At 37.5% G+C, this 11,409-nt stretch overlaps 1 protein-coding gene across 1 annotated transcript in view; it reads right to left on the bottom strand.

The window, feature by feature from the left end:
- Positions 1-345: 345 nt before the first annotated feature.
- The window catches only part of LOC138713175 (uncharacterized), a 33,232-nt gene continuing 22,168 nt past the window's right edge, over positions 346-11,409 (bottom strand). Inside the window, exons 2-3 of the mRNA XM_069845050.1 lie at positions 6,309-6,632; positions 346-4,563 (exon numbers count right to left, since the gene is read on the bottom strand). Coding sequence (XP_069701151.1) covers positions 3,663-4,563; positions 6,309-6,632 — 1,225 coding nt within the window. The 3' untranslated portion in view covers positions 346-3,662. The remainder of the gene's footprint in view (positions 4,564-6,308; positions 6,633-11,409) is intronic.

Genomic DNA, 11,409 nt, shown 5'->3' with positions numbered 1-11,409 from the left:
ACAAAGTGAACAGAAGCATTTGAAATGTGGATATGGGGATGAATTTAGCATGTGAAATAGATGACACAGAATACGAACTGAAGCTGTGTTAGAAAGAGTGGATGAAGAAAGAATGATACTGAAACTGATCAGGAAAAGGAATTGGCTGGGTCACTGGGTGAGACGAAACTGTCTATTTAAGGATCCACTGGAAGGAATGGTGAATGGAAAAAAGTTTGGGGCAAAAAAAAGATATCAGATGATAGACAACATTAATATACATGGTTGGTAAGCAGAGATTAAGAAGAAAGTAGAAAGGTTGGAGAATGCTGGGTTTGCAGTGAAACTATGAATGAATAAATCATAGACATTTTCAAACTAACTTTAATTATTCATTGAGATGGTTCCATACCAACACATTCAAGATGTGTGATATGCTACAAAACCAAATTAATGGGCAGATTCCACAAAGCTGGAAGGTTTTAACGATTTTAACAATTTATTTATTCTGGTAGAGTTAAGGCCATGAGGCCTTCTCTTCCACACTACCAGAAGTTTTACACATATATGAAATGAAAGTCACAAAAAGCTGCAAGTAATAAATTTACAGACACTGTTTTGACTCTCAACACAACATGCTCTTGCCTAAAGTGCCTGCCAATGAGTTTTACAGTCAACAAGTTTGAATGTATAACTTTTGTATTTATTCAGTAAAACATAAAACATCTCATTTCTACATTTATGATTAAGTGTACATTAAATACAAGTTCCAATGATGTCTTTTTTTAACATTACTTTCATAATGTATGTATGTATTTATTTACACTGCAAGTCGGCAAGCACCCGATGCTAGATCCACCTATAAAGACTCTATATCTTCTTTCAGCCAAGTGCTGTGCCAATGTCTTGGTGCAGTTCCTCTCTGCTTGTACACAGATAGGCAGATCTGAAAGCACTGTTCACCACATTCCAGTACCAGACCACAATTTTTTGCCTCATGACCAGTGTTTTGGTCATATTGAGAAGAATATTAGCAAAACAGAATTAATATTTTTACCACGGATCAAGAAGAAATAAAAGAGCAAAGATGAAACTACAAGAAGCCCTGCCAACATTATAGGAGACACTTTGATACTATGTTATAACAATACCAATTCACACACTTTGAGAAACAAACCATTTTAAACCAGGAAAAAACACTAAATCCAATCATCCAATTCTCAGCTTTTTTAAGCAATTATATACCGGTAGTTGATATCAGGGCAGGTTTATACTCAGGCATCTCATGTTTAAGGATTCCAAAGTGTCTCTTTAACTCATTCCACCTTATAAAGAATACCCTGTATTTCAATTACAAGGGTTATGACTCTACATCATTTTCAAGTGGTTAAAATAAAAAAATCTGGAAGGCACATTTGTCGACAAAGTAATACTCTTGTACCTAGGTAAGTAATATTTCCCCTGTTTTTCTTTTAACAATACCTGGAATATCACAACACAGAAAATTACAGTAGTCATAAAAATGACATGAGTATTCAATAGGTAATAGACTAAAAATTAAAATATGTATGATACAAAAGCTACTTTGACTGCCTCTGTGGTCTGTTGGTCAGCATGCTGGCTTGCAGATCTGGAGGTCCTGGGTTCGATTCCCGGGCTCGGCTCCCGGTGAATTTTTCTTGAAGAAGAAAAATTACCTGGGTGTCCAGAGTCTGGAAATTTGTATGAATGTGAGTGATTGTGAGTGTAAAAAGGTAAAGTTATCCCCGTCACATGCCATGAAGGCACTTGGGGGGGCATGGAGGTAGAGCCCCATGCTTTCCATGACCGCGACACTAGAATGAGGTGGTGTAGTCGGCACCACCCTCTGACCGCCTTTTACCCCCAGGAAAGACCCGGTACTCAATTTTGTAGGAGGCTGAGTGAACCTCGGGGCCGTTCTGAAAGTTTGACAACAAGAAAAATCCTGTCACCACCTGGGATCGAACCCCGGACCTTCCAGCCCGTAGCCAGCTGCTCTACCAACTAAGCTACCTGGCCGCCGATTGTGAGTGTGCCGGGTTAATATTAATTAACCAATCATCAAAATATAACATACATCAGGACTGTCGCCGGGCAGTAACCTGAACACATGTTTCAGCGTCACATTGTTGACAAGTAACTCCATCTGTTAGTACAACCATAAAGCATCTAATAGATGCTATAGAGTTACCAACAACGGAAAAAAAAAAGCTACTTGCCAAAGGGGTTAATTGGTTATTATTCTTTTCACATAAAATATTACTATCCAGTAATAATGATGACACCAGAAAATGTATAGAGCTTTTATCATTTTGTGGAGACCACTGCAGGACATCACAATAAGCTGTACAAGAGCTTCATCACCGGCATTGTGATATTCCCATTAATTACGGACAGTCTATTAAATAAACGTAAGGCAATTTTCACGAAACTCAAGGCCAAACAATGTGGCCAACTTAAGTCAGCCACCAGTCAAAATCGTCAAGCCAACTCCATAATAAAAGTTACAGTAAAGGCTGGTTCACAATAAACTGGGAACGAGAACCAGAATGAAAACGAGAAGCAGAGGACGTGAATATGAAAATTTTTTATTCACAATAAACCGAAAACGTAGACGACTATGCATATCGATATGTATGTCAATAACGATATGTAAAGTCGATATTACGCATTCTGATGTTATTTGTGTATAATTGACCAATGGTGTTCTCTCATGAGTACAAGGCAGCCAACATAAACACAGGTTAACCAACTTCGAAATTTCAACTGAAACATTTCATTAGGTACGGTACTATAAATATGCCCATGCATCTTTATTATCACAACCTATTTTAAGTCTACCATAACGTAAAATAATTAGAAAAGAAACATTTGCAATAGAATAAAAATGAACACATCAGTAGTTATTGAATTGAAGCATGAATATGTAGTGTGTAATACAACCAATACAGTAATAAAATATGATTCACTTACGATCGTGTTCAAAGACGCAGCTATTGAAAGCCACGTATTCTCCTTTATTTTCTCATCTTTATACGAGGCGCGCCGCTTATCGTAAACGTGAGGATTTTCCGCAACACTCAATATTAGAATCTCATCAAATAAAACTTGCTCCATGATGCATAGCACAGAACAAAATAATGCATAGGTTATGACACGGTCTTCTTGCTACAAAATATACGACGACAAAATAGCTTTTAGATGGCAATAGAATGAATCTAGTGGGCTGTGACCAGAAACGTGAACGCCAAAGTTGAAACATGGCCAACTCTCCGTTCCCGATCCCGGGCTCCGGCAAGCTTTTTGTTAATTGTGAATGCTCACATTTAAATGTACACATTTCAACAATTTTACCATTTTCGTTTTCGTTCCGATTTTCGTTTTCGTTCCGATTTTCGTTTCCGGTTTATTGTGAACCAGCCTTAAGCCCTCAAAGATTGCTCCACTACTTGGCCCAGCAGACAACCTGTGAGCCGAATATTACAGAATGAAAGAGACGGATCCCCCCAGAAAACTTACTGTAAATGGAGCAGTCAATGCACACGTAGAGAACCAAACTTTCTGGATGGTCATGACCATACACAAGATGAAAGATCCTGATTCCCAGAAAACCCACAATGGGTTCAAGTGACTTTTGTCTCTCACTGTATGTGTTACACTAATCAACTGGGTTCACTCTCTGAATACCTGTAATATTCTGTTTTCATTCTTTTGGACAGACAAATATCCTGGCCTGTGTCCAACACACTTCTAGGGCTGGTATCACATTCATTTGGATTAAACTGTGCATTCAACGAGTTTTCATTTGCACTTTCACTTATATCATCTCCTACAGAACGTCTAACATTTCTGTTCTCTGAATCACAATGGGAGTTCAATATTTGAGAACTGTTCTCATACCAAGATAGATTTTTGCAAGTTCCTGTGTTTTCTTGAACGTTCCTTGTTTCAGATGATAGTGTGTTGCACTGTCCAACACTAGTTCTTCCCTGTAACAATGTCACCTTTCTCTTTACGGGAACAATGTGTCTGTCTAATCCTTCTATATCACCACCTTGTAACGAAACTCCGCAATTCTGAGCTATTATGTGGCCTACACTTTTATTACTAGTTTCCGACAGTTCAACACGTTGTCCTTGTTGTATTATCCCGGATGGCTGTAAAAGTTTAACCGTTACTCTCTTCCCACCTTTCAATGGTTTATCCTTATGTAAATTAAGAGTAACACTTGACATTCCTGCACTTCCCTTAATATCCGGAGTAAGCTGAACAGAGTCAAGTGGTTTCTGAAGAATAATTACCTGTTCATCATACACGGATACTCCAGAAACAGGATCTTCGCCAGATGCTGCAACAGAATCTGATTCAGAAGATCGTGAGGGTTGAGATGACAGCTGACAAATCTGATCTTTAACAGATAATTGTTTTCGTAGTGCCAGGATTTCTGTACGCAACTTGATGTTACGTTTCTCTGCTTCCATCTTCTCTCGATGAAGTTTCAATCTGTCCATTTCATGAAGAAGTTTCTCAGCCTGGAGATGCAACAGAGTCTCAGCAATACTTCTAAACAGGACAAGAACAAACATTCTCTGTTAGTGTAGTTGGCATATTGCAGCCATCACAAACTTTAACAAATCTAAAAATTCCTCTCCGCCTTCCAGGCGCCCCAACCTCAGACGGGGATTACAAATAAGCCATTGCCAGGAGAGAAGACAGAAATGTCGTACGACAACCTGGTGCCATTGGGCGGGGAGGATTTGATCGTTATTTATTATAATATAAATATATATGCCAGTTCCCAGTATTTAATCTAACAAGGGTGACCCTAAGTGGAAATTATCCTCTGAACTCAAGGTTTTCTTCCTGAAATTTCAAATGTAGCTAAACTATGTTCAGTTTCTGTCAGATGTGTTTCCAATTCACTGTGGGCTAAAGCAAGGAGATGCACTATCATCTTTACTTTTTAACTTTGCTCTAGAGTATGCCATTAGGAAAGTCCAGGATAACAGAGAGGGTTTGGAATTGAACGGGTTACATCAGCTGCTTGTCTATGCGGATGACGTGAATATGTTAGGAGAAAATCCACAATCGATTAGGGAAAACACGGGAATTTTACTGGAAGCAAGTAAAGAGATAGGTTTGGAAGTAAATCCCGAAAAGACAAAGTATATGATTATGACTCGTGACGGGAATATTATACGAAATGGAAATATAAAAATTGGAAATTTATCTTATGAAGAGGTGGAAGAATTCAAATAGGCCTACCTGGGAGCAACAGTAACAAATATAAATGATACTCGTGAGGAAATTAAACACAGAATAAATATGGGAAATGCCTGTTATTATTCGGTTGAGAAGCTTTTGTCATCCAGTCTGCTGTCAAAAAATCTGAAAGTTGTTGTTTTTTAATGCCAGGCATTTGACAATAAAGTCATTTGACCTCTTGCACTCCAATATTTTTCAAAGATATTATCATGGTCGGCCACTGAAGCACAGATTTTGAGGTGTTCCGAATCCATTTCTTGGTTTGAGTTGCATAATGGGCAGTTAGGGGACTGATATATTCCAATTCTATGCAGGTGTTTGGCCAAACAATCATGGCCTGTTGCCAATCTAAATGCAGCTACAGACGATTTTTCGTGATAAATCGGGAATTCACTGTGGATTATGATGCAGAGAGTTCCATTTTCTCCCTTGTGATTGTGTTATCAAATTTTGTTTGTTGAAGTCTAAGTATGTAGATTTAATAAATCTTTTTATTAAATCTGAAAGTTAGAATTTATAAAACAATTATATTACCGGTTGTTCTTTATGGTTGTGTAACTTGGACTCTCACTTTGAGAGAGGAACATAGGTTAAGGGTGTTTGAGAATAAAGTGCTTAGGTAAATATTTGGGGCTAAGAGGGATGAAGTTACAGGAGAATGGAGAAAGTTTCACAACACAGAACTGCACGTATTGTATTCTTCACCTGACATAATTAGGAACATTAAATCCAGACGTTTGAGATGGGCAGGGCATGTAGCAAGTATGGGCAAATCCAGAAATGCATATAGAGTGTTAGTTGGGAGGCCAGAGAGAAAAAGATCTTTAGAGAGGCCGAGACGTAGATGGGAAGATAATATTAAAATGGATTTGAGGGAGGTGGGATATGATGATAGAGAATGGATTAATCTTGCTCAGGATAGGGACCAATGGCAGGCTTATGTGAGGGCGCCAATGAACCTCCGGGTTCCTTAAAAGCCAGTAAGTATCATTTCATACAACTTATTTCTCAAACCTACACTAAATAATGCATCCCATACATACTTTGTGTCTGGATCCATAAACACTTGAGCAGCAGGTTCATCCAAATGATGATCATGAGTGGGATCACCAAAGTACTCAATCAGGACATCAGAATCATCCATCACTGAAGGGTGTAGATCACCAGCAACAGTGGCCGAATCTACGGCACTCACTTCTGTCTGAAGCTGCATGCCTGTTACAGCCAGTGGATCTTCCACTGCATCGGGACTCATGGTGGGTGATGAGTCTGAAGCATGAGCAACTGTAACCACAGGATTCTCATCTTCATCTTCTTTTCTTGCAGCCTGTGTACTGGTACCATCTGACAGCTTTAGCTTCCTTTTCCTGCAATAAATAAAAGAAAATTTTTAATACAATGCAATACAAGCAATGGGTCAAGTTCGACTACACGGCATTCAGATATTGGCAATTTCTCAATAGTGAATCACTGCCACGCGTTCACATATTCATTTCCTGCATAAGAATTTTTAGACATTAGAACATCCCCCGGACATGGGACTGGCATGTTGTAAGGTAAATCTGATGGCTGTTCATCTTTAGGTATGACATGATGAAAGAGTAATGGAACGGACAAAAATTCTCTCCGGCACCGAGATTTGAACCCAGGTTTTCAGCTCTACGTGCTGATGCTTTATCCACTAAGTCACACTGGATACCCATCCCGGTGTCGGACAGAATCGTCTCAGTTTAAGTTCCAACTCTTGGGTTCCCTCTAGTGGCCGCCCTCTGCACTACGTCATAGATGTCTATGAACTTAGGACATATGATGACGCAGAATATCTGCATGGAAATAACATATGTACTTCGGTACATTAAAATAATATATATTTAGGTATGACGTCATGCCTTCAATTGTATCAGCCCCAATAGGATGGTTGCCCTTTCTTCTCTAGAGCATATTTTCATTCTTCCTCTTTCCTCTTTCCCTCCTGTCCACATTTCTGATTAAATTTCTTTCTTATGACGGAAAACACAGCTCACTCACTAGCCAACAAACAAGGAGAGGGGTCATTAACACTGAATAAAGCTGTACAGTTTTCACGGTGAAACTAGCATTGAGGTAGTTCTGGTGATTTCGGAAGATGAATGTTTTTTTTTTCTTTCGATGCAGTTAATCGTATTATGCAAAACAACGGTATTTGTTTATTTCTCTGCCTAATTTATATAGAAACGGCCAAGCGGCCGAGGTATTATTCCATCAACTAACCCCCTAACCTAGTCACACACCTCAGCGTTTGGCCGTTCCTATTCAATTCGGCAGAGATAAAATTAATTACCTATGTGTTTCATGTTTTCCGCTTTCATTTTATTTTTCAACATGTTGTACAACCGCTAAAATTGGGGATTTTGAAAAACAAAATTAATTCTATAAATTTGGCAAAGAAGTAAATAGGCCTAATTACCGAAGACTACAAAAGCCTATGCTAACCAAACCTAACCTGTCGCAGATTCGTATAGGCTTATGCAAGGTGTAAAAGCAGAGTACGAAGGGAACTACCTCAGCGCTAGTTTAGCCAATTCTACAAACTAATATTCAAATAATAGCGGATGAAAGAAAAATATTACGAATACCTTTAAAACTTGTTTCGTTTGCAAATCAGAAGGCCTACCTAATGTTATGACACACTTCCAACATTTTAGGCAAATGTGGTTGCACTGATGACCGAGCATTTCGTATATTCCTCCTAATAAGTTTAATGTCAGACTTATCAATAGTTTCTATATCACCAGCACTAAGTTCCCTGTGAATCAATTTTGTAGGTTTTGTACACATATCTTCAATTGCTTTTCGTTTAACAAAATTACTAATCTTCTGACGATGCAGAACTTTCTCACTAAGTTTTTCGTGATTGTGATTTGTCGTTTTTTCAATAACACCATTGCTACCATCAATTTTCAAAAAACACTTACACGAGTTAACACTACAGCACCATCGTTGCAGTCCATTCGCTAGTGTCTTATGAAGCCTAAATTTGTATCCATCTACAATGAGCATACTACGTCCTTTCTGACTTATCACAGTTTCCATTTTTGTCGTCAAATGTCTCTTACACTTCTTGTTAATTTATTTAATCCCGCTCTATCCACGATGTTGGACTTTCACCGATTTTAGCGTCGATGACAGTAGCTAATCTACAAAATCAATCGCTACAAAATGGCATGGATATCTATATTATTGAAAATATAAAGTATAACTTTTATAAGAATCACTATAACTGTGGTGAAATAATCTAACGACGGTGGACTGCAAACTCACCTCACTTGTTGACGTTCTGTCCAACCTTTGCTTATATCAAGCTGCCATACAGCGATAATCGATCTCAGAATTGGCTCCATTGACGTAGTTGCAAATGCGCCGCTAGATGACAGGCGATTATGCACTATTCCTGAGTCCGTGGATATCCAGCTATTCTACCACCAACTATTCTTAACAAAATAATCTGTCCTCAATGAGGATGACCATAAAGATCCAGAATAAAAGCACTACAGAATAATTTTGAAAGACAAAAAGATTAAATACAGGAATAAATTAGTATAACATCCAGAGAAATGCAAACCCAATAGAATCATCAATGGCCAAAATATAAATTATCATTGGATTGGATCAGTGATAAATTCGCAAACACTGCTTTACATCAACGAATACAATTCAATTTTCGGAGTCAAAAGCAAATCGCTTGATCTCCATGTCTATTCATCAAAGAAATAAGATGCTGGCTGGCTAACATTGTTTTCAATGGTCTAAGTTAGTTATTAAATTACTGAAACTGCACGACATAGCTTGAAATAAAGAATTTGAATGGTTATTACCGAGATATATCATTTTGAGTGCGATTTCTGTGGAAAAATTGTGTTATAATAAACTTGCTGTTCAAATTAATACTTTGTATAAGCTTACCTTCTGTCGTGTCCTTGAACATATGACGGACAAGCTTGGAAAATGGTCGGGACGGAATTTGGAAGGAGTCGCCTGTTTTTAGTGGAAATACTAAAACAAGTTATGTCAAAATGTGAACTGCACACTACAGATCTTTTTGAAGGCTGCCACAAACTACTTTTGTTCTGGGCTTGCCGTGATACTGATTTAATCCATTTCCCACGCAAGTCAATATCTGATGGAAATTGATGGAAAGTGATATTAGTTCCATTTTTATCTCCACTTTTACAAAAGGGTACGCAACAGTAAACCATTATGAATCGAAGTGTAGATTACAATATCAACGACATAACCTGAAAACAATAAGATACTTTGTATGTAAATAAAGTAGGCCTACAATACGATTAAGATCAGTTATTTGGGCATGCTGTACATGTTAACAAGTAACGAATTGATGTCTACCGGTTGCCCATATTCAGCAACAGTACACCCAAATGTCATATCACGCTATGATACGGATTAGGTTGCTAAAGTAAAGTGATGCATTATCTTCCTGTTTCACTTTTTATATATCACAATTATATTACCTAATATTAACAAAAGAATTCACTGTACACATAAAAACACTTTTCACGAGCTTTTCCCATTTTATCTAAACAAATATCTCAATTAATACCCTAATTCCAACCAATGTAAATTGCGTGTCAATAGAGGTGTAATTGACTGACATCTAGCGGCGGATGAGAGATCAGGAATTCAAGTCACGTGATTTCAACTTGAATTCAAGTTGCAGTTCAGACACATTAAAGTTATTTTGTTTTCAAGTAGGATAAAATATAGTCTGTGGAAGTTGTGCAAATAGGAATTTCTGTAGAAGCAAGCCTCCATGCCAGGGAACTGATAAAGATATTGAAGAAATGAAAGAAGTATTGTTCAGTATGAGTTAGAAATAGGATTATTAAGAGAAATACATTACCACTGAAGATAACAAATAGAATAAGTGAAATCTTCAAGCAAAGATTTAATAATTTTTTATGTAAATGTAATAAACTAAGCAGGTCTAATTTACCATAATTGAAAATGATTTTCTTGAAGCTGTTATGGGAACATAAAACATAACCGCAAAGATACTTGGTAACCATAGAAACATAACGATGTCATTTCCTCATTATCTCGTATACTTCAGCGCTCCACGATTGTGTACTGTTTGCAAATCACGTAAGCATAAACATGAAAGTCTGGAGTTTGCAAACTTTCATGTTAACGTCTAATGGCAATGGAAGGTCAGTGTTTATGTGAATCATTGTGAATGATCCGATTTGGTAACCTGTCCGCAAACTTCTGTGTTTATGATACGGCTATGTTTAATTTTCATAGTGAATGGGCCTTAACAGTTTCCAATAAAGCTGTCAGCCACATTGAATCATGCCAGTTTCGGCTAATAAATATTCCTTCAAGCAACAAATCTCTCCTATATTCCTCACTGCTTCTCTATCTACTCTTTAATGGTTTTAAATTGTCTTTCGTGCCTCATCTGTGTCCACGTTAAAGTCTCTGCTGTTTAATTCCTCAAAGAACTCTTCCTTGGTAGCTTCCTTTGCAATTGTCACGATACTTTGCAGTTTCGACAATCCACAGGCTTTTGTTTTATACAACTCCAGAAACCAAAATATTTGGTCATTATTACGATTGTTTCCTAATATTTTTACTTTCCCAGCACAACAGAAAAAACAATCGGCTGTTAATTTAACGCGTTTAAAACTGCAGTTAATTTAAATTCCCGCGCTATTTTCCGTGAATTCAAGTTATCAAGTGACGTCCACACTCTTCAAGTTGTTTCAAGTGTCCTTTCAAGTCAAGTAAAATGTAGAAAGGGATTCAACTTCACTTGAAACTTGAATTCAACTGCTACTTGATTTCAAGTCAACTTGGAACATAGTTCACACTTTTCAAGTTTCTCTAATCAAATTACTTGAAAAATGTGAACGAGGCTTAACGACCCGTGGATGTTATTTTTAAATAAAACTTCAACTTGGTGAGCTTGCCAAAGACAAAGAATGTTAAACAGTAAAGACTCATTCACAATGAAAATTAAACATAATGTAAGCGTTAACTTAACGTTAAAATCAAGAAGTAATACCATCATTCACGATGGGAACATAAACATAACTGCAAACATACTTGGTAACAATGGAAACATAACAACGACGCCATTTCCTCATA

This window comes from Periplaneta americana, chromosome 14 (genome assembly GCF_040183065.1).
Source record: "Periplaneta americana isolate PAMFEO1 chromosome 14, P.americana_PAMFEO1_priV1, whole genome shotgun sequence".
Lineage (NCBI taxonomy): Eukaryota > Metazoa > Arthropoda > Insecta > Blattodea > Blattidae > Periplaneta > Periplaneta americana.
Note: the sequence above shows the minus strand (reverse complement) of the source record. Positions and strands in the feature narration are given on the sequence as shown.